Below are 25,054 nucleotides of genomic sequence, written 5' to 3'. Positions count from 1 at the left end.
ACTTTACAACTTGATCACGATAACTGCTGCGTCGTGTCTGTCGGGTCCACTTGGCATTACATGATGTCGCCGGGCATTTGTCTACGAGTCGATGCGTTTCTACGCAGTAGATACTGGCGCGGACTTTGAATCTCACACTTTAATGGACTCTTAGTGCTTTTCATTTCTTCGACATCCATGTCAGTATTTTGTGCTTTGAAGCACCGCTCCATGATGACAAGAGCTATAGCTACAACCACAGCCATGATGATAGCCAGGACGATGAGCAGAGTTAGCTACTACTAGGAATTAAATATATTTGCTCTGCTCTTCAGTTTCAGCAAGCTACAGATCCAAGAGGGAATGCAAATTCCCTGTAGAGGCATTAGGATTTTTTGAAGCTGAGAGACGAGAAAAAGGAGCTATGCCCTCGCCGGGATTTGAACCTCGGACCTCTCGAATACGCGCCGGTAGTGCTGACCATTACACCACGAATGCATGCTAAGAAGGCGGGAGAAATACCTTATATACTCCCCTTTTAAAGGGCGACTGGGGATTAGGGGACCCAATCACCAAATCCTGGTGGTAGAGAATCATCACCCACCACTTGTTTTTAGATCGCGCGCCAATGTAGTGATATTAGGATTTTTTGAAGCTGCAGACATGAAAAATGAGCAATGCCCTCACCGGGACTCGAATCTCGGACCTCTCGAATAGCCGCTGAGTGCCTTGACCACTACACCACGAAGGCATGCTCAGAAGGCGGGGGGGGGAATACCTTATATCTATACCAAATCTTAATTTAAAAAACTCTTTTTATTTGATGCTCCAGTTGAAAAAAAAAACTTAATAAAGTTCTTAGTGCTATAGAAAGATTAGGAACTCAAGATATTAATTCATTACTTATGATGTAAGTAATTCAGAATTTTTGTCGTAGTGCGAAATATTTTCCTAAACTTAATATTTCAAGTCTTGTATAGCTTTTTCCACGGCATCGTCTACATTTATTTGTTATAAATTCCCAGAGCTAAGACATTCTTTTGCATGTCTCGGAATTCGTTTATGAATTGATTGCACAAATTAAATATATATTGTTATATTTAATTCGTTGTATAATGAAGTTTTTACCCTTTGTGTGATAGAAGCATATTAATTTTAAAATTTTGTTTAGCATTTTGTACGGACTCAAAACGTGATTCATACGCTAGTTTGTAAAATTCAGATTTTTCAGTTAAGTTGAGCAAGCTTTTGATTTCACTAACATGTTCGTTACAAGTAACATTTTTTTTATATCATTTATTTTTTTTTAAAGTTATCCTCCGATTTTTTAGATTCAATAACATTAAAAATGCGATTTTGTAACATAATGTTGTTTCAGATAAAGAATTTGCCATTTTGTTATGTCCAAGTCTCATCTTCGATGATCATTTCGAATAATTAAACAGATTTAAAGTTGTTTCAGATTTTGCATTAGAGGTCTTAAGCGTTATTGAGACTTGAATTCAATGTGTTACTTAAGGTTTTAGAGTTAAAAATTTAATATCCTTAGTTAACCTGTTATATTTATGAGAAGAAAAACAAAAACAATAAAAACAATGAACAAATTTTGATGGATATCGAAACATTCAACTGTTTTTTCACGAAAGCTGAAAATCGTTTATACTTCCATACGAGTGATATTACAAAAACTGCATATAAAAATAAATTAGATTCAGTTCTTTTAACGTAAATCATTAGTACTAATAGACAAGGTTTTGATTATTAATAGGCCCACCAGCGGCCGAGCGGTAAAGTCGCTGAACACTGGTAGTTCGATCTGAGGCTCGAATCCCGCGAACGGGCTGGCTGCATGGGCGTTTTCGTGTTTTTTCCCATGTTTAACGTGTATACGAGCCAGTTCCCCTTAGAAAGTCCTCCACGAAGGCATCCATTCCCTTAGGCAAATAGCCCTCGAGGCTTTGCCATAATCACACACACAAAAATTGTTTATTAATAGTCTTTATTTATTATTTTCATTCTTTAAAATATTGCATACGATAAATGCGCTGCTAGGTTTGGCCACGTGAGAAACTATATATGTTTGAAACAGCTTTGCTAAGAGAACCTATGTACATATCCGATGTAATTTTCACAAATGGAAAACAACAATAATATTTCCGCTGTTTTATTTGACTTCCATTTATAGGAACTGACTGAAATGAAACTTTTTTAATTATTAAATTCTTTCAGAATAATTTTTGTACAATATTCAATACCATTTCACTTAATATGCTAATTAAATAATAGACGAAGTTAATTTCATTATTTTTATGTAATTTTGTAAAAAAAAGAGAGAGCTAGAAGTGTATAAATTGCAAGCAAAAGCAAATGAACGGATTCTGAAATGCATTTCAAAAAGTAAAAAAATTAATAACAAAACTTATCTGTTAGATGAATAAATAATATATGCTATCAGTTTTAAACATTATTATTATTATTTTACTTTTAAGTTAATATTTTGACGTTTCTTTAAGCCTGTTAAAATCAAGAGTATTATTTTTTATTTTCAGATGAAAACGAATTGCATCAAGATTGTTGTTGCTCTGTATCCTTTTCAAGCCATAGAAGAAGGCGATCTCACGCTGGAAAAGGTAGAAAATGAAAAGCGGATTTATAACCTCATTTCTTATTTCTTTTCCTATTCATCGTAATTCTGAATTACTTTCTTCAAATATTATCTATTTAACCTTAGTCACACGTGCAAAAATTAATCTAATTGATTGCTAAACAGGGAAGAAAAATAAAAGCTTAACGCATAATCCAAGAACAAAAATCCACCTAAAAAGATATACTATACTTTCATGAGAAAATGTTCATGAAATAAATACTTACACTTTCTATATTTAAAATTTAAATTCTTTCAGTGCTTGGATTACAGCTTCAGAGGTTATGAGAGGTTCAAATCAATTAAATTTGTGCATGCTTTGAGTTTAAAAAGAAATCACAGTCTAAATCCTTCTACTGCTTAAATATTGCTGTTTCTTCATCCTATTATGTTCTCCTTTATTCGCTGTGTCACGTTCGTTAATTTACACTAACATGGAATTAATAAAAATTATTCATTACTTAAGGAACTTATCAATTTAAAAGCAATAAACGTAACTATTTTTACAACATTATTTTATTTTTCAAATAATTTCTGTAATTAATATAATTCATAATTTATTTAATGAATATTACGTTTAACTGATCGTTTTATTAACATTACTGTAATTGACAAAAGGTCTTCTGTATTAAAATAAACATTTGTGCGTCTCCTTAACAATGAAAATCTTTTGCAACTATACGGTTAAACATTCTTTGTGCCTCTTGTCAATATTATTACCGATAGAATTTGTCTCTTACATTTTTCACTGAACATTACATTTCGAGAGTCTTCTGTGCATTGCCATTGCATTAAATAAATCAAGTTCTAATTATGCAAAGGAAGAAACTTGAAGTTCAGAATATAATTTAAACAACTGAGATCTGCAAATGTATTCATAGTTTACAGCGCACAAAACCGAGCAAAATTTAAAGTAAGGAAAGCAATATTATCACTATTAACATAGATTAACTTTTAGTAATGCAATACAAGAATGTATCTTCCTCCAAAAAAACATTATTAGAGATTAATACCGGGAATTATTTTTTTCTTAAATTAAGCATGATAATCATCCATTTTGAACTGGTGTTATGAACGAGCATTTGTTTGCTCAAGCCGATAAGCATGCAGGCATACATAAACATAAAGAATTATTTCATTCATTTTAGATGCGGCAGGAGAGGTGCTTCTAACGCTATTTTTAATATTAGAGTAAGTCATTCAGTTTTGATATGTATTTCCATGAAGTGAGTTAAAGACCTGATTTACCCCTAATATAATGTACTGTTGACTTTAAGGGGAGAGGGAGTATTTCAGTAAGATAAAAGAATGCATGCGCAGCTCATTCGGTCTAGTACTAAGCGCAGCCGGATCTCAGAGCCAGAGTGTGAATCTTGGAGAAGGCATGGATACTTGCATATGTAATACTGCATGACTGGCATGTTTCTCCCTCTCGCGAGCTTTGTTCCTAGTTTTTATTAGTATAGGATTTAGAAATCTGATTTATGGTAACAGTGTAACATGTATGCACAATTATGAAAATATTTTTTGTAAGTAAAAAAGAAAATTATTAAAATTCATAAATTCTTTGAAATACATAATGTAACAATATTCATGTATCTTTTTAATAAGCTATGTTTATGATTTAAATTCTCTTAAGAAACAGTATTTTCCTCCTGGTTTTCAAGCCCGGTTTGGCCCACCAGCGACCGAGCGGTAAAGTCGTTGAATACTGGTAGTTCGGTTCGAGGTTCTAATACCGCGAACAGGCTGGCTCCATGGGCGTTTTCTTCGTTTTCCCCATGTGTAACGTGCATCCGAGCCATTTTCCCTTGGAAAGTCCTCCACAAAGGCATTCCTTTGGAGGACTTTCCATTCCTTAGGCAAATGACACTAGGACCAGTAATTCAATAAATCAAATCAATCATTCAAGCAAGGTTTTTCTCGGTTTTAAGGTTCCCCCTTGCTTAAGTCTCCCTCCCGGTTTTCAAGTAGTCATATTAGTAAGAAAAAAGGGAAAACACGTAAGTAAATACAGTATTCGTCACACTTTGTTGTGCCCCCTTGGGTCGCGTTTTTAGTGAAGAGGCGGCTAAATGACCCCGGATTTTTCATGGCAATTGCCGATGAATGCTTAATGATGAAACATATGATCAATAGATAACAATAAAAAAAGATACGTATATGTACTTTTGCCTTAAGTTACGCTTAAAACTCTTGAAAAGTTACATCAAGTTGTTTCTGAGGTACTTTTCCCTAGATCTTTATTTATACTATTTAATTTGTGATTATAAAATGTTATTTTTCAAAAAGCATTAACGTAAATTAAATTTGAGAAATGCTTTGGCCAAGACTTTGAAATATTCAATTAGTTGCTGCTTTCCCTGAGGATGCGATTTCAACGGAAAAATTCACATATCGTTATTACTGGTATATCGTTATTATTATATTATCGTTATTATTATTATTCACATATCGTTAATATTTTATTTACAGTTCCTAAATTCCTTGGGAATTAATAAACTTTAAGCTTTACTTGGTGTTAATTATGAAGAAGAAAGACTTAATATGTTTTCAGAGACCATGTCGTCTCAAAATACTTTGAACATCTTCACTTGGTTTTACTGCCGATCAAAAGATGAATTCGTAAACACATTAGGTATTTTTTTGGAAGCAGGAGTCATGGAAAATGAGCAACGCCTTCGTCGGGAATCGAACCACGGACCTCTGGAATACGCGCCCAGCGTGCAGACCACCACACCACGAAGGCATGCCAAAAAGGCGGGAGAAATACCTTATATACTCCCCCTTTTAAAGGGCGACTGGAATTATTAGACTGGAATTTTTAGAGGACACAATCGCCAAATCCTGGGTGTGGAGAATCATCATTCACCACCCTTTCTAGTTCGGGCGCCACTGTAGAGACATTAGGTTATTTCGAGGCCGGAGAGATGAAAATTGTGCAACGCCTTCGCTGGGAATCGAAACACGGACCTCTGGAATACCCGCTTAGCGTGCAGACCAGCACACCACGAAGGCATGCTAGGAAGGTGGGAGAAATACCTTATAAATTTAGTGAGTTATTAAAGCTGGAGTTAGTGCACAATATTTAACTATAATCTTCAGTTTAATAATGGAAAATAAATATTTTCCCATTATTTTATAGTTTTACACCAGTTAAAAATATAACTTAAATAAGTAATAATTATAATGAGAAGCAACTAGAAAAAAACAACCTAAAGGCAGATGCTTGTTAAAATTATATGTGTCTCCTTGAAGAGACATTAGGTTAATTGGGAAAGCCGGAGAGATGAAAAATTAGCAATCGCCTTCGCCGGGAGTCGAACCACGGACCTCTGGAATACCGGCCCAGCGTGCAGAACCACTACAACACGAAGGCACGTTGGAAGGCGGGAGAAATACCTTATATACTCCCCCTTTTAAAGGGCGACTGGGGTTTTTAGGCGACCCAGTCGCCAAATCCTGGGTGGGGAGAATCCTCATCCAACACCCTTTTAGTTCGGGCTCCACTGTAGAGACATTAGGTTTTTTTTTTTTTTTTTTTTTTTGGGAAGCAGGAAAGATGAAAAATGAGCAAGCGCCTTCGCTGGGAATCGAACTACGGACCTCTGGAATACCGGCCCAAAGTGCAGAACCACTACACCACGAAGGCACGCTAGGAAGGCGGGAGAAATACCTTATATCCTGATTCATTTACAATGAAAGAATGTAACGCAGTTAGAATTGTCTGAAACCAGATCACGACGAAGTCTTAACGCCGCTAATTTACGTTGTTTTAATATTTAAATTCGATGTTCTAAGTTAGTTTTTGGTTAAGTGATTACGGCAGAGCCTTGAAGGCTATCTGCCTAAGGACAGGGTTTGCCTTCGTGGAGGTCTTCTAAGGCAAACTGGTTAGTAAACACGTTACACATGGGGGAAAACCACGAAAACCGCCAATGCAGCCAGCCTGTTCACTGAATTCGAATCTCGGACCGAACTACCAGTGTTCAACGACCTTACCGCTCGGCCGCTAGTGGGCCCTAAGTTAGTTTTTAATTATGAACTATGTCCTTCCTAATTATTTATGAAATTTTCAAAACGTCATTTCATAATATTTCCTCGCCCACCAGTGGCCGAGCGGTAAAGTCGCTGAACACTGGTAGTTCGGTCCGAGGTTCGAATCACGCGAACGGGCTGGCTGCATGGGCGTTTTCGTGGTTTTCCCCATGTGTAACGTGTATACGAGCCAGTTTCCCTTAGAAAGTCCTCCACGAAGGCATCCCTCCTCTTAGGCAGATAGCCCTCGAGGCTTTGCCATAATTACACACACACACATAATATATCCTCGGCGTATAATAAAAACTGTAATAAATGTCAAATAGTGAATCTTTATATCAGTTATAACGCTGGATATTTACACCTTCATTTTATGATTTTTAATACTAAGGAAATACTTGTTCTGGTATCATTTTTGACATGCAGTTAGGTTCATTTAGTCAGACGTTAACTGCACGTCAAAAATTATAATGAGGGAGATTAGCCAGGTTGCAGGTGAATAGGGCGTTTTCTAAAAGCATTTAAGTTTATTTATTGTTGAACGATGAACAAATTACTAGAGGACGGTCAGAATAAAGAATACTTTTTTATTTCAAATACAGAGAGGTATAGAATAGTAGCAGTGATAGCAGATGATGTTACAGTATTTAGGAATTGTTTTTATCTACAATAGTATGTACTATATATAACCTGGAATATGTAAACACCGCTAAATATTCTGTTAGAAATGTACTATTGGACCTGTAAAAATAAATTTAGTGTAGTTCCATTAATTTTATGTTTCTCATTGATTCCTGTAAAAATGCGACAGTAATATGAATAAAAGCACCGTTATTTCTGTTTTGAAGTGTGGTTAATCTCGTTTTGAATGCTGACTTAACGTATCTAACCAAACGAATTCATTCTCCAAACTGAAGTGCTTAAAAATACACTCAAATTGTTACTTGCATTTTCCTGTTAATTATAGTATGAGTTATTCCTCTTTCCTGTAATTTTTAACTGCTGTCGTATTAACCATTATTTAATTCGTGAGCATCCCCATTATTACCGCCACCGTACCAGTAATCGTTTAACCGTCTCCTTTTACCCCGGTTAATCGGGGGTTTACTGCATTTTTTGGCTCGAAACTGAAAATCCGATAAAAAAATTAAAAACATTTTGCGGAAACAAAATACAAAAGCAAGCAATATTCAGTATTTTTAGGCAATTATTCAGGATATTCACTGCTGTCCTTTTTCCAAGAAAAATATAGTAATATTTTCCTGAACGATGATAAGAATGGAAGCTAAATTAAAAAAAAAAAAATGATGAACAAAATCTTGACCTGTCTGTACTTATAAAAGAAAAAAATGACAAAATAAGCAATCAACTGTCTCATATGTAAATCAACACATTAGACGTCAGGAGACATTTTTCCTCCGCAATTTGTGCGCCTATTTTTGAGGAACTTTTTGAGGAATCTTGGTATTTTTGAACTTTTGCAATTAAATTATTCCTGAAACTGTGGCGTTCCTAGTAAATTTTCCTAGACATCCTTAACCCTTGGAGATACTAAATGATTTTCCTGGTCAATATTTCTTTAAAAAAATTAGTTTCCTATTTTTATTACCCAGAATCATATAACTGCACAGAGTGGAATGGTCAGTGATAGAGATCTGATGTTTTCTTGTACGATGATTACGAGGAACTGTATTTTGGTTCTAATTCCGAGTCTTTTAATGTACGGTCCAGTGATGTTGACTCGACCGTGACAAATTGTTGTCCCAGAATAAAAGAAGGATTTTAAGATAAGAAAAGCCTATAAAAGGGGGTAAAGGACATGAAAACAAGCTGTTATGTTTACGATTATAAACTCAAAAATTGCTTCAATAAATACTTTGACAGGTAGTAACATATTATAAAAATACTTCCCTATGTAAGAAGATAAAAACTAAAGAAAACTGGAAAAAAAAATGGTGCGGCAATATTGTTAACTCCAGAAAAATTATTGTACATCATAAGAAAGTAGTGGTGAAAATCCAATTTTGTAAGAGGAAACTCAAAAATCGAAAATTACACAAAAAATCCCATTTTCAAGCTGACTATATAATAGAAAAATTTTTTAATTTTTTACATAGTTGTTATCTTTCAACATTAGGCTCTTCATTATAATGTAATTAGCTCAAAATTATTCATTTAAAATTAATTTTTTATTTTATTCAATTTATTTTTAATGAGTGTATGATTAGTGAATATTCTTATTGCTTGCCTTTGTGGTGTAATTGGTAGCGCGTCCAGCTGGCAATTGTAAGGTCTGAAGTTCGAATCCCGGTATCACTGATACTTGACGTTTTGCGGTTTCAAAAAAAATCTGAAACCATCATATTTGTATTGCTAACTGTACAGTAGGGAGAGATAAGTTTAAATGCAAACTTGGCATAACGTATTGTCATTTTGAGATTCGTGTACTATTTTATGAATATATGCATGCTAACTATAGTACAATAAGTCTTATTATTTTATATACCGGCTGTCTTTATTTAACTTACATACTTCTAAACGCAATTAACTGATTCCTTAATACTAAGTTCTGAATAAACATTCTTAATTATGTTTTTATGCTTTTATTTAAATTAGAATTGCATGTAAACATTAATAAAAATAAAAGGAAAATATTAATTTTCATACCTGTTTTTAAATGTCTCATTATAATAAAATTGCCCAATAAAGTTTCTGTTTTTCACATAAATTAATCCTTTGATCATGTTTGATCACATCATCATGTCATCCTTTGATCACAAAAAAGGCATTTATTTTATTATAAAAATCTGTTGAAATAGTTCACTCGGGAATAGCATGAAAGTGGTGGATTGAGATGAATTAACTTTTTTTATATTTTTTCAGGTTTCGCTCGGTAAATTGAGTTTTTCTTTTCTATTGAAGCTTTCTTTGCATAGCTTTCTTTCCTTATTTTTAATCTTATTCAGAAGATACTGTATATTTCATGTACAAATATCTGCAATATGCATTTCACAAAGCCTCTTACAATGTATGAAAACGAAATTACCTTAACATAAAAAATTATTTGCTCTTGTATATAATATTCATCTCTTTTGTTTTCCTCCTCATTGACGTGTGTCTTCGTGGTGTAATTGCGCGTCAGGCTGGCAGTCGGAATGTCCGGAGTTCGAACCCCGCACAGGCCTCATTGATTCTTCCTGCTTCCCGCTTTTGGAGAATTTAAATGACTCTACAGTGTATCTTCGCAGGAGGGGGAAGACTTCGTGTTCTCTTCTGTGTTTTAAAGAGTAGAACAGAAAAGTATTTTAATGCTTTTTCATTCTTTCTTTTATCGCAGCCTTTCACCAAAATTTAGCTACGGTGAATACTTATTCAGCAGGTTTATACAGGCAAATTACACGACCAGTGATTTACTCAAAATAACTATTTTTTGTCATGTCATACATAGCCTACACTATTTTTTTTGCACAAGATAACAATTATTTTGCGTACTTGTTTGACTTAAAGTTAATTATATTATAGTATTATTTGATTTTATTCCACTAGATAATGATTATTTTCAGTAAATGAAGATATATTAAATCGGCCTTGTATAGCAATTAAATGTTGTTTCACATTATAAAACTTTTGCTGCATTTTTCAAACTTTCTTAAAAGTCCTTATGATTATCCCTTCGCAAAGAATATACAAGTGAATATCTTTAAAGCATTCCGTTTTCTCTTTGATAACTGAAGTGAAATGTTAGTGGTGTTCAAATGAAAAGGTACGAAACGACACTATAGATATACTGAACTCTTTATTCACAAGTAATTACCAAAGACCTAAGCACAACTATCTCGCTATTTTACGAGTCGAAGGATTCCCTCTTCCCAGAATTCTTGTAGCTGTGATAGGAGCCAATTTGCCACTATGTTTTTTAGCTCGTCGTCCGAGTTGAAACTCTTCTCTTTGAAATGTCACTTCTCACCAAGTCGTTCACCTTGTCGATGAGTTCGGCCGTGATTGCCGTTTTTACTTGGCCTGGTCTCGGGTTATCACTCAAAAACTCCAAGTCTTTACGCAAACTGGCACTCCACTTTCTTACTGACTTGTCGGACACTCAGTCTCCTCCATAACGGCAACCATCCGGCGATGAATACCAGCCGGTTTAACCCCCTCTACAGTCAGAAATCCGATAACATCTGGCTGCTCCTCAATCGTCGATTTTTGCAATGTTGAACGTCAAGATGTCATCACACGCACTTTCGCATCAATTGGACGGAATAGCGGAGGATAAAAACTCCGTGGTATTTTTTTAAAATACTCCATCAGTATATTAAACGGAGTATAAATACTCCGTCAGTATATTAACTTTATACGTGGACGGAACACACAACTGCCTACTTCACTCCGGCGTCACGCGCGGGCGCTTGCGCATGCGCACAACCACGTCGGACCCTACATTCGCGTCCTTAGATGTTTCTCTACGTTATGTCAAAACGGCATATTCAAACGTCATCTAGTTTGGTTGTTATGAAGTTTCGTACCTTTTCATTTGAACACCCCTTATATAAGAGCTTGAAAGTGTTAGAAGTCTTCATCAAACCGCAAGGACATTAGCGTCATATACGAAAATTAGTTCCCTATTTATTCTGGGTTTAAATAATGCTTTGATGTATGTGCCCCTCTTGAAATTAATACTGTTTGTTCTCCTTTCTAGGTATTTTGCAGAAGCAAAAGTTTATAATGTTTGATTAGATTCCTTTGAAGGAAAATTAGTATGTAACTGATTTTATAAAAGAAACGAATAATTTACAAGGATACTTAACTTTTCTAGCTCGTAAGCAGTCAGAAGTGTATAAGCAATAACTAAATCGTTTGACTGCTTGCCAGTTACTAACTAGGTCAAAACATATAGATATTTCTATGGAAGGGAACAAACGAATAAGGAAGTTAACGAAATTTGATTATTTTTATGGTCCCCATGTTAGTTTATTTTCAAATGATAGTGTGATTGCTAATTTATCTAATATCCAAAATACTTCCTTGTTTGAAGAACAAGAGGAAATAGTCCGTAGTTAATTCTTGTCAAAAGTACCAGCCTATTTAACTTCCTTATGCTACTAATTTGTGAAACATAACAATCCACGGTGATTATTTTACATGCGAAGAACGCTAAATTTTATTTTATTATTCACAGGGAGAAGAATACGAAGTAGTTGACGATTCTCGAGAACACTGGTGGCAAGTCAAAAACAAATACGGGTAAGTGCATTGGCAACATGAATATTTCTGCTGTAACTTGCCTAATACAACAGAACTTCAATAATTTGAAATCTAAAGTCAAAGTGAATACCGAAATGCAGAATTTGAACCCCCCTGCCCAATTAAGTCGAATGTTCGATTGCTCGAAGTTTTCTTCTGCTTCCTTCAATCTTTAAACTGGCATTAAATTTTACAGAAACGGTTGGAATTGTATTTCGCTGAACGCTGAAATGAAAAACCTTTTTTTCCCTTAAATTTGTATTTCATAGCGGAGGGAATTTAAAATTTAATTTCATTCACGAAAAAAACCAGTTTAAATGTTCTGTTGCTATGTTAAAATGCATATATCTGATAAAATGAACATTTTTATCCTTCTAGGGAGACTGGCTATATACCGAGCAACTATGTCGAAGAGAAAACATCTGGCGGCCTTCGGCATCACAAGTTAGTCCTTTCATTATATTCGGATTTTTTTTTAATTTTATTTTGTACAAAAAAATTAATGGAGTTATTCTACGTAGTGGGCCATTTCCAAATCATTAATGTTTCAAAAAATTGTGGTTCAATGAATTACAATATATCGTATCGCAATATGTAACATTTTTTCGAAAACGCTTTATAGAGGCACTGGATTTTTTTTCAGAGCACGAAACACGAAAAATCGACTAATCCAATAACCAATTACGCTACAGGAATTAGGCACCGAAGAAATCGATAATTCCTTATGTTCTCCTCCTCCTTAGCGCGACTGGGAAGAAACACAAGAACTAGTTGACTATACCGAGCTAGTGACGGATTATCATCTACTACCTTTACTTCATCACTACATAAATGTCAAGTTCTTCGGAGCAGGAGATATAAAAAATAAGCTACGCTTCCGTTGGGACTCTAATGACGGATGCTCTCAAGCTGGACCAGTCATACCACAACAACAAGCACGTGTAAAATAAAATATTTCCTTGCAGCTTTTATATATAAATTTTATAGTTACGATCGCATCCACTAGACCGTGAAATCCTGAATATATGGGTCTTCTTTTAAATTGCAGATGTTCACAAATCAGCAGTAGGCGAACTTGTTAGGAAACAGCATTTTTCCTAATTAGGATGAAAAGGAAATATTGGATTTTTTTTGACAAAAGGAATGCAGGATGACGCATATCTTCATGTTGCTTCTTCTGCAAATACTTCTTACTCTCAACCTTTAGAGTGAATCAAGTACTTTTAAGCTACCATAGAAACCACTAGACCAGAAAACCAATAATTTTTTATTATAATGCTATTTGAAGTCACAAGTATACAGAATCTCTCAGCGTCATTTTTAAAAGTCGTTATCATACGACATGTATCAAGTACCTATACAGATACTGTCTCTGCTATTTATATACTATCTTAGCTCATTTTTAAGCAGCGCTGCAATAGAGATGGGGAGGGTATTTAACATGTATTATACGAAAATTTTTGTTTATTAATATTAAATGGAGTCTGGTGGTCGTAACTGGTATCTAAACTTATACGTAATAAAAATTTTTTAACCCCCAGCAGTTTTAAATATTCATGAACTAATTTCTTTTCTATGTACCAAGGGTTGCCAAACTTAATATTAGTAGAAACCATATATTAGTAGAACTTAATATGTTATTAGTAGAACTTAATATGTTAGAACTTAATATGTTATTAGTAGAACTTAATATGTTAGAACTTAATATTAGTAGAACTTAATATGCTAGAATTTAAGAATATTTAAAAGCGGCTATAAGATTTCCCACGAAAAGCGGAAACTAGTTATTTTTATGTTTTAAGAGTAAGAAAAGAGTTTTTAGTGTACAAAGGAACTTTTGAAATAAGGTTACATAGATTTTGCAAATTTTTTAATCAATATAATGTCATATATTGATTTATTGTCTTATATAATTCATGTATTCTTTTAATCAATATAATGTCTTATAGAAATAATTATTTTTGCTTTTGCTTCCCTTCAGGAAAATATTTTGAATTTTAAGATCCGCACACTGTAAATTTTTGTACGATATACTGAAACTCCTTTTTTTCGGAAAGTAAACTGAAAATTTTCTTCTGATTTCTAATTTTAACTAAAAATTTCAGAATTAAATTTCAGTTTAGATTGAGGAAAGAAAATAGGCAATAAGGAACACCAAAAAATATGGTGAATTGGTGTTAATTACCTGCGAAAAAAAAGTATTTTGTTGCCGTGTTTTGGTTTTGTTTATTGGTTATTTTCTTTTACTTAATTTCGTAAATTTAAGTTAAATTTTCTGTTTTTAATCCGTTACGATTTCTACATTTACAAAACTTTTGCAATTTGTCTTTTCTGTGATTTTGGTTTCTCCTGTTGTTTTATTCTTAGTAAGTTAAACATTCTACCACTTCAGTTTTCCAAGTTACTAGTTTTAAAAATTTTAAATTAAAAAATTTTCTTCCTCTTGTTTATTAATGTTGACTTTTAATCCAATTTATATATTACGCATCTATTTTCTGTCGAGTCACTTCGGAACATGTTATACCTTAATGGCTGATATCAGATAGCAAATTTTATCGTTACTGAATTAAAAAAAAATAATTTCTTAAAATACTTAAAATTCAATACAAATATAGTCTCATTTAAATATTTTAAATTTAAGGAATTTCTTCGATTAATTTTTGCATTTTCAGCAGATATAACTCAGAAATGTGGGTCTATTAATATTTTTTTCTGCTGCTCCTTCATTAAGACCAAAAAATTATCAACCATTATTTAATATTAAATTAATTTTGTTTTATTTTTATATTCATTTACTTTTATTTCAGTTTTGCTTTCCAAGGTACTGATTAAATTATTTTTAGCTTGTGCCTTCCTGTTAGAAAATTTGCCATGTTCGTTTTGTCTCTTTGTTTGATTTATGCGTGCTTACATGGGCAAACATTTATATATACATATGTGTATGCGTGTATTATAATCCGGTGTAAAATAATTTTCATCAGCAGTTCGTAATGTTTAAACATTACACACATGAAGATAATACTTATTGTATTTTAATTATTTAAAGTAGTTAAATTTTAATGTTCTGGAATATTTTTTGAAATTACAAATCAGAATAGCGTTGCAAAAATTTAAGAAAATTCTTACACAGTTAGAGTTAAAATATTTCCTTACACAATAAAAATATTTCCTTAGTGGAGCTAATTAATTAAAGAAACGTTGAGATTCATCGCATTCGTTTCTAATATTCATTGTGAAATAAATACATTATAACGTTATTTAAAGTATTTTGAAACTTAGGAAATTCTCGGCTGCATCTATATTGCACATGAGGTGAGATGTATTTCATTCTTATTCAGCAAGGAAATATCAGTTATCTCTCCTTCCATAGATATATAGGTGGCCTTCAGTTTACGCCTATTTAGAAACCAAGATGACTAGTTGAACTTCCTGTACCGCCATTAGAGGCTTAACAGGGCTTAGTGGAGCTACTTAATTAAAGAAACATTGAGATCTAAAACAAGGCCTAAATCAGGCCCATTAAGCAGTAGAACTACCACCTTACTACCTGAAATAACTTAAAATAGAATAAACAACTAAAATATGAACTTAAAAGTCTGTACGGATCCTAAGTTTTACTAACGTTTATTTTATTTTAAAACTGTACTATCACTTCTTATTTTCTACTTCCGGCCAGAATTCAATGCTTTAACTTGTTTATGCAAATTGTCTTCCTAACGCCCAAATACTTAAGTTGTGGCTTTTTGCCAAGCGGGAGAGAGAAGGAGTTTTAGAAAGCAAACCGCTTGCCACTGCAGTTTTACGAGTTTTCACTCGGTTGCTGGTTGCCTTTAAGGCCAGAGGTTTAGCCCTCTTGATATTTGTGGTGTGGTGGTGTATTTAGTGTATTTAATTATGGCAAAGCACACTAGGGCTATCTGCCTTCGTGGAGGGATGCCTTCGTGGAGGACTTTCTAAGGGAAACTGGCTCGTATACACGTTACACATGGGGAAAACCACGAAAACGCCCATGCATCCAGCCCGTTCGCGTGATTCGAACCTCGGACCGAACTACCAGTGTTCAGCGACTTTACCGCTCGGCCGCTGGTGGGCTCTTGATATTTGAAAACGTATTGTAGTTTCAGCAGCTCGGCGTACTACATACGTACCCTTTTTAAATAAAGGCCAGTCTTAGTGCTAGGCATTTGTATACTAATTCAAAGTTAGCTTTTAGTTAGTAGTTGTATTTTCTTACGTTCAGACCACAAGTGGTTGGTCTCTGTATTCCGAAGTTCGGAAGTGCCTGTAAAGTATTGAAAATGAAGGGTTCGTATACCCTTCCTGCTTGTGTCGTCTGTTATACACAAATCTTGAACATAGCTTGAGTAAGCTCCCTGTTCTTATTCAGGGCATTCCATGTTTCCAAAGCAAATCAAGAGAAACACAAGTCCTGATAAGTCTAGGAGCTGGTGAGATTTACCGGCTGCACCAACAAAAGCCCATTATTGCATACTTTGTAAAATATAACACATGTTACTTGCATGCATAAAAGTATGTTACTTACATATGCAATGAAATAAAATAACAGAATGTCATACACATTCTAGTTTTCCTTTAAACAGACAGGGAAATTTTAAACACAATCAATGTATAAATTCATTTCATTTACAGATACATATTTTATGAAATCTGACAATTTCAATTTAGTCACTGTATTTTTACTTAGATCCTTTAGAGTATTAAATTTAGCAGTATCTGGAATAAATCTTAGAACAATATTTTTCATAGAGAGCATCTAAATAACAGGTGCTCAATATCGACATTACTCATGCCACATGGACAGGCACAATTTTTAATCGAAGACCTATTATAATAAAAGGGAAAGTGACCATGATTAGTTAAAGCTTGGTTTAGATACTTGTCACTTAGGCATCTTTTCTCACTTACAATTGAGATTAAATTATAAGTGAATCTACCTTTAGAGTCTGGGTCGTTCCACTTTGCTTGCCATAGAGTCAAACTTTTTCTTTTCAACAAGGATTTCAAACTGTCAAAGGAAGTCTTTACTTCAAAATCAATAATTTGATTTTCAGTGGCAGCCTTTTCCAATCTATCTGCTAACTCGTTACCAATCGTACCAATATGACTCTTCGTCCAAAAGAGTTTAATATCTCTGAAAGCGCTAAGAAAAATGAGCATTTCTTTTATCTGTTTAATTAAATCGTTACTTGTACAAACACCCGCAATTGAAACAATTGCACTTTCGCAGTCACTATAGATTTCTACAGGATCTATCGCAGAATTAGAAATAAGCCAATACAAGGCCTCTAGCAGGGCTACTAACTCTGCCTGATAGGCAAAGGCATTGTCAGAAAGTCTATATTGCCTTTGTAAGCTTAGTTTCTCATCTGAGAACACACAAAAGGCTGCCCCCACATGACCATTTAATTTAGATCCATCTGTAAAAATCGTGTAGCCTGTCATATTGGGGAGGCCTTTATGCCAGTTCAACCGTTTCAACAAAGCTGAATGAATGTCTAAACCTTTTTCAAAGTCAAACTCTTTAGCTGAGAAGATCTCACTGAAACAATCGACAGTTTTGTTACCAGCTTTTAATTTAAAGATAGCATATTCTTTTTCCGCTAAAATATCGATCGGAGGACATCAAGCCAAAATCTGAAGAGCTACTGTGGAAACAGTTCTAAAACACTTAGTAATCCTCAATAAAGCGATTCTTTGAATTTGCAAAATTTTGTTACGCATTCGAACCGTTCCAATTCACCACGCGCCACATGCATACAAGATCTTCCTCTCAATAGCTCCTTTTATATAAACTCTTAAGAACTTTACCTGGGAGATTCATTTTACTAAGTCTATTAAGAATATGGGTGCATTCGATCTTTATTTGATCTAGGTGAGGTATAAAAGTGAGCTTTTCATCGATCGTAATGCCCAAATATTTGATATTCTTAGAAACTCTAATTGGTTGTCCATACAGTTTGCACCTAGGATGTATTGATCTAGTATTAGTTTTGGCAATACCCAAAAGAAAGCTCTTCTTTGGATCAAATTTGAGTTTAACATGGAAAGACCACTTCTCCAATTCTTGAGTGGCGAAACTTAAAGCTTTATCAATAGTATGGCGACCACTTCCCGTGGCCAATAAAACAAAATCGTCAGCATAAGCTTGTATACTAACATTTTGTGGTATGGTTATGTTTAAAGCTATATTAGTAATAATATTCCACAAAAGTGGACCTTGAGTCTCTATATGATTATATTGAGCCTTGGGGGACAACCCCTTTGGTAATTTCTGTGATGCCGCTTATTACCATCATATAAGGAAACTTTTCTTTCATTCAGAAAATCGCATATTAATAAGAAGATATTTCTTGGACATTTCATATTTTTTAATTCCTTTAGTAAAATTGGCCACCAAACATTGTTGAAAGCGCTCTTTACATCTAAGGATAAAATTGCAGTATGTTTACCATTCCTTCTATTTCGAAGGATGTCAGAAAATAAATTATCTATAGCCTGGGTTGTACTTTTACTCGGCATAAAACCAAACTGATTTTTATTTAAAAGATTATTTGATAATAAATAATATTGTAATCGTTGTGTCATGAGTTTATTTAGCACCTTGTCCCAGGAAGGCAGTAAACAAATGGGGCGAAAAGAGGAAGGATCTTCTTTATCCTTTCTTTCTTTGTTGAACAAAACCAAATCGGCCTCTTTCCAACATTCAGGAAAAATCCCCCTCCGAAGACATTCATTCAGAATAACTACAAAGAACTTTTTATTACATTCAAAGATTTCTAAAATAATATCCATTGTCAGGCCATCTTTACCAGGAGCGTTTCCTTTATTTAACTTTTTGAGAGCAAATTCCACTTCATCCAAAGTAGAATCATAATCATTTACGCTCTCTGGAGGTATCCTACAATCTGATCTATATTGATAATGACATGCTAGATCACCATAAGTAGTATCACAAGGAAAGTGATATTGTAGGAGGTAATTTACTGTTTCGTCAACATTCCTAGTATAAGACCCATCTTGATATTTCAAAGAGGAAATTTGTAAAGCTGGTTATTTATTAACAGCAATATAATAAGGAATACCAAAAGCTTGATGAATATTCAAAGTGTCACATAGTTGTTCCCAAGCACAATTTTTACTAATGTTGATTTCTCATTTATATTCAGCTAATTTCTTTTTATATTGAATCTTTAACAAATTTTTATATATACGATTTTAACATCTCTGAAATTTTTTTCGATACAGTCGAGCTTGACTTCTTAAAACAGCCAGTTTTTCGGACCACTAATACACCTGTTTACCCAGAGCGTTGCTCTGTTTGAATTTGCTCATCTTCTTATTTTTCTTACAGATATCCACTATTGAGTTAGTAAGATCTTTAATATAAGTATTTAAATCAGAAGTATTTTCTAAATTTTTTTTCGGAAACTTGATTTATAAAGTTATACAGTTCTGCACGAAAATTTAGCCAATTCAGATCCCAAATATAGAAACGTTCAAATTTCTTCTCTCTAAGTAAGTTGTTTAAAAGTTCAATCTCAATGTAGCGATGATCGCTACATGATATATCCATAGAAACAGACCAGTTCAAGACAAAAGAAGATCTTACAATGGTAACGTCTATCCAGCTTTGGTCTCTGGCACCGGAAAACGTAGCCGGGATATCAGGGCTATTAAGAACATTAAAATTACTTATTCAGAAGTCAAACAACAAAAATCAGCGTTATATTTACAAAATTTTCACTATATTTACAAAATCTGTGAAAATTTTGTAAATATAACGCTGATTTTTGTTGTTTGACTTCTGAATTAGTATTTATTGGGCGTGTTATTGTGTCTTAACATTAAAATTGTTTGTCGAGCAGAATTCAATTATAGCATCACCTTTGGGATCTATTGAATGATCATAAGGACCCCATAGGGGACTCTTGGCATTGAAATCTCCGCAAATAATTATTTCCGAGTCTTCATGCGAATCAATAATACTGTTAATACAATATAAATAGTCATTCAAGGCATTATCAGGGGGGGCAATACACTGAAACAAAAACTATGTTTCTATTATTAATGATCATTTTAATAGCCACTATATTCCAGGAAGCATACAAAAGCATTGCTGGAGAGCTGTCAATAGGGAATATGATCTCCCCTGACTGCTAGGCAGGTTTCACAGCATCTGCCCATGCTGAGAATGAGGGTGTCAAAGAGTTGTTGAGGCATTGCTGCCCATTCGTCTTACAGCGCCAATCGAAGCTCCGGAATCGTTACTGGTGGTAAGGTACGAGCTGCCAAGCGTCTGCCTACAAAATCCCATACATGCTCGATGGGATTGAGATCCGGAGATCGTGCCGGCCAATCCATACGTTCAATATCGTATTCGTCACTTCTACTAGCCATAATTAGTACTACTGATTAAAAGATCGTCTGTGACAATGACAATTTTTATCTAAGCTAGAATGATCAACGCTAAGCTTCAATTTATACTTTTCATTTGTCTCTTTGCAATTGATACATTTTGGACTAGCTTTACATTCCCAATTTTTATGCCCAACTTCACCACACTTAGCACTTAGTTGTAGGCATTTTGTTTGAAAGTGCCCATACTTTGAACATTTAAAACATTGAGTTACTTTCAAAAATTCTTTAATTCTAAGACGAGAACATCTTATGTTAAGTTTTCCTGCTTTTATAAGTTCTTTATATTTCTTAGCATCTACACTGGCCACCCAATGTACTTTGTTATTTCTACCTTTTATCGAAATTTTTAAGTCAAACCACCATTTTCGAAGACCACAATTTGGTCTCTAATCATAATCTTAAGATCCTCTCGAGAAAGACCAGAATCTACATCATAAATAATAGTTTTTGGATCTTTCTTAACAGGACGTTGAATTGCCATATCGTTTCTAAGCAAATAATTTGTATTAACCTCTGTTTCCAAGTATTCAATATCAGAGGCCTTGGAACATTCTATTAGAATACCTCTTTAACTTCTCTCCAAACAGTACGATGAGAGAAATTAGAATTCATGATTCGAACAAGACAGTGCTGCGGACAAAGAGGAAACCAAGATATCAAAGAATAAAAGATTAAATTAAGAGGCATTGTGTTTATTAAAACTCTTACAAGTTTCCTCGCTCTGGTCTTTGTACTAAATCGCAATTCTCACCGCTGATATTTAGTAAACATTGCACAATCATATCAGCAATTTTTCTTGTTTCCACAAAGTGAATTTGCTCTAACGAAACTGATTAATTGGTAAAAGCTGCTTGTAAAATGCAAAATTTTACATATGCGATTTCATTTTTGGTGTTTCAGCATATCAAAGGACGGTTTCAATTATTGCATAGGCCTTACGGTTATTTTTACTATCCAGTTTTTCTCACAGTATTGCATGAAGACAAATAATGTGCCAATTGTTAAGGTGAAGTTAGGCAGGAAAAGAAATTACAAACCGCAAGGAACAGCAAACTGTGCTATTTTCTTTTAAATTCATTTATTACATTACGATTATTTCATGTGAAGTTGCATTTTTAAAAAGCAACGTATGGGTTCCAATATTACATAATATTTGCTTTCCGTTGTAAAATAATTTGAATTTACATTGATTCCGATTACGCAGATTTATTCAAGATTTCATCTAACTGGATAATTATATGGAACATTTTTAAGACTATCTGTCACTGTAGCTTGACTTTATAATTCGAAAGTCAGCTGCAGATTCTTCTCGCAATTTTAATATATTTTTATGATATTGATCACTGATAGATGATTAAATTTACAGAGACCTAGGTAATAGAGGTTTTTGTGTATCTGCTATCATCTACATATGTATTTACATTTATATATATGCAATAATTTACTACTTACGGGATTTTTTAGTGATAGAATTAATTTCAATATATGTAGTATGCAATGTTCATTAACATGTAATATATATGAAATTTGCAAGCTACAAGCAAACGTTTACCGCAACAAACTTTAAATTAGAGTTTACTTGAAATACACTGGTGTGCAAAAATAAAGGACGAGACGGTTTTTTCAATATAACTTTGTACAAAAGCTTTCCAAGTCAACACATTTAATACCGTAAGATCTCCAATACGTAAGGACATGAGTAACGTAAGCAACACTTACTAAAAGAGAAATCAGAGGGATAAAAAGAAGCTTTATTGAAAAAGTAGCATGGAGCGCAATGCGACTGAAGGCCGAAACATCCCTGTGATGGGTGTCCAGCAAGAAACATCCGGTCTTTAATAGGGGATATGATCTCCCCTGACTGCTAGGCAGGTTTCACAGCATCTGCCCATGCTGAGAATGAGGGTGTCAATGAGTTGTTGAGGCATTGCTGCCCATTCGTCTTACAGCGCCAATCGAAGCTCCGGAATCGTTACTGGTGGTAAGGTACGAGCTGCCAAGCGTCTGCCTACAAAATCCCATACATGCTCGATGGGATTGAGATCCGGAGATCGTGCCGGCCAATCCATACGTTCAATATCCTCACTCTCTAAGAGCTGTTCGGCAGCTACTGTGCGATGACATGGTGCATTGTCTTCCATGAAAAGGAACTGCGGACCCATAGCGCCTCTAAAAATACGCTCATATGGAAGAAGAATCTCGCTACAATAACGGGTCCCGTTGACTGAACCTGCATCGAAGATGTGAAGGTCTGTACGACTACCAAGCATGATGCCTCCCCAAACGAGAACACCGCCACCTCCATACCTGTCCCTTTCAATGATGTTCGAGGGATGATTGAGGCTTCCCCGCTCTCTCCAGATGAGTATGCGATGAGAATCGCTACTCTGACTGAATCTGCTCTCATCTGTAAAGAGTACTCGTCCCCATTCATTGTCTCTCCAATTCCGGTGTTCCCGGCACCACAGAGAACGCCTTCTTCTATGGGCAGGCGTTAGAGGTACACACCGTACAGGGCGTCGTGCAAACAGACCACCACCGTGCAGTCTTCTGGCCACGGTAAAACGCGATATCGGTCGTCCAGTCGCCTGTGTCGTGTGTCTAGCGATTTCTCCCGCAGTCTGCCGCCTGTTTCTTCTGGCCTGTAAGGCAATATACCGGCCATCTGCGGGTGTGGTTCCTCGTGGAAGACCACTACTAAACCCCCGGATAGCTGTTCCTGTAATTTGAAATTGTCTCCAAAGTCGTGAAACGATGCTGTGAGCAATTCCGAACTCTGCAGCCACACTTGTCACACTGCGGCCTTCTTCCAACTTCCCAATGATTCGACCTCGGGTAAACGCATCCAGATGTCGTCTAACAGATTGATTATTCGCCATTTCTCGCTGAGGCAACAACTCGGTGTGATTTTAACTGCTATACGGCGTGCAATCTCTTTGCCAGAAATACTGATCTTACACCGACAACATGCTTTATACTACTCAGACACTCCCCCATTACGTCTACCTGCATATCTGCGCATGTGCTATCGTACATCACCTTACTTAATCTCCTGATTGGTCTTTCTGTCCGCTCTGCCTCTTCGTTCAGCTGATATGCTAATTTTTCGACTTCGTCCTTAATTTTTGCGCACCAGTGGATATACCACTTCTGTGGTCTTTACTTTAATTGTATATAATAAACTGTAGGGCAAATCTCTTATTGCACTTTTCATCCAGGAACAATTGAGATTAATAAATCAATATTAATTTTTTTTTAAAACACAAATTTTGTAGCCTGGAGTAAATACTGTCTGTGCAGATTGCCTTGTATATATGCAAGGGTAAGTGAATGCGTAGGAAATCGTCATCGAGTAATCTATAAGTGATATTACAGCTAGAATTTAAGAATGCCTGGATATTTTCAGTCAAAAATAGCAGTCAAAAGTTTTTTAAGCTTAAAGATATATACATTTTTCACGGAAATATTACTTCTGCAATTAACAGGCTGAAATCACACATTGCAATTTTAAACGAGTCAGAAAGATATTTCTGTGCACCAGCGGCCGAGCAGTAAAGCCGCTGAACACTGGTAGTTCATCCCGAAGTTCCAATCATGGCAAACGGGATGGCTGCATGGGCGTTTTCGTTGTTGTCTCTATGTGTAACGTGTATACGAGCCAGTTTTATTAGGATGTCCAGCGCGAAGGCATCGCTTCCCTCGAGAACTTTGTAATAGATCTCAAATCCCCTCTGATAAATACATTCTTTCCACTGAGAAAGTGGCCCTTTCATCTTATGCCGAAATTAATTATACAAACTAAAATTTTGTATCAGCAATATTCATTCAATAAATCCTAGAAATGAAAAATGACAAAGGGCTAGGAGATAATTTCTTCCCAAACCGAAACTTGTATAATTTTCTAAGTCAGTTCTCTTTTTGTCTCGAATATTAACAACCTTTTAATCGAAAAATTAGTACTATCAAGAAAAAAAAATGAGAAATTATAATTTAATAAAAAATTGCACATGGCCATTTAAATCTGAAATCTTTTTCCCATAGTATATAAAATAATTCAGGGTCAATGTTCATTGTAATAATTATTGTAATGTATCATTTGACTATTGTTAATGTTTCCTCATATTTTGAATAATGAGAAAAATTTCTCCGTGTCGTAATTTCACTTCTCAAAAACATGTCATTTAGGAATTTTTCCCCTTTTTGTTTTGTTTCCTTTTTCGTTTTTCTAAAGTGTTCTCTTCAAGTGTGAATTATTTCCGTTGTCCAAAGCGCCCGACATCTCCATTATCCAATCAACTCCTTTTCTACGACAGCCCAACTTCCATTTTCTCGGCAATTTTCTTGGATTCGGTGTCAAACTTCTTTGAGCGGAACGTGGTCAAAGAATAATTCCTTTTCATATTTGTTCATGACAAGAGCTATAGGAAAATTTACTGGATTAAGTAGTTTGCACTTGTTTAAATGGATTGTAAAAAAATTCAATTTGAAATAACATTTTCAAATTGATTGTTTGCTCATGGGATAAGAATTTCAATTTATCTTTGGTACTTCGTTGATGAAAGAATGTTTCATACATTTCATAAGCATCCTCACACATTATAAATAAATAAAGTTGGCAAGAATTTGTTAAAGGAACTCTTAAAATTTTATACCTAAAATATTTAAGGAATTTATTTAATACCTTTTTAAATGCACTTAGAGTTATAAGCT

The 25,054-nt window shown here is 34.6% G+C and overlaps 1 protein-coding gene across 4 annotated transcripts in view; it reads left to right on the top strand.

The window, feature by feature from the left end:
- Btk (tyrosine-protein kinase Btk29A) overlaps positions 1–25,054 on the top strand; it is a 160,509-nt gene that overhangs the window by 88,777 nt on the left and 46,678 nt on the right. For all 4 annotated transcript variants that reach the window (XM_035350397.2, XM_035350395.2, XM_035350396.2 and 1 more), the window contains exons 2-4: positions 2,529–2,609; positions 11,841–11,905; positions 12,284–12,349. In XM_035350397.2, coding sequence (XP_035206288.1) covers positions 2,529–2,609; positions 11,841–11,905; positions 12,284–12,349 — 212 coding nt within the window. The remainder of the gene's footprint in view (positions 1–2,528; positions 2,610–11,840; positions 11,906–12,283; positions 12,350–25,054) is intronic.

This window comes from Stegodyphus dumicola, chromosome X2 (assembly GCF_044657685.1).
Source record: "Stegodyphus dumicola isolate Sdum_Otavi_A_Nest chromosome X2, ASM4465768v1".
NCBI classification, from domain to species: domain Eukaryota; kingdom Metazoa; phylum Arthropoda; class Arachnida; order Araneae; family Eresidae; genus Stegodyphus; species Stegodyphus dumicola.
This window is presented reverse-complemented; position numbering and strand designations above follow the sequence as displayed.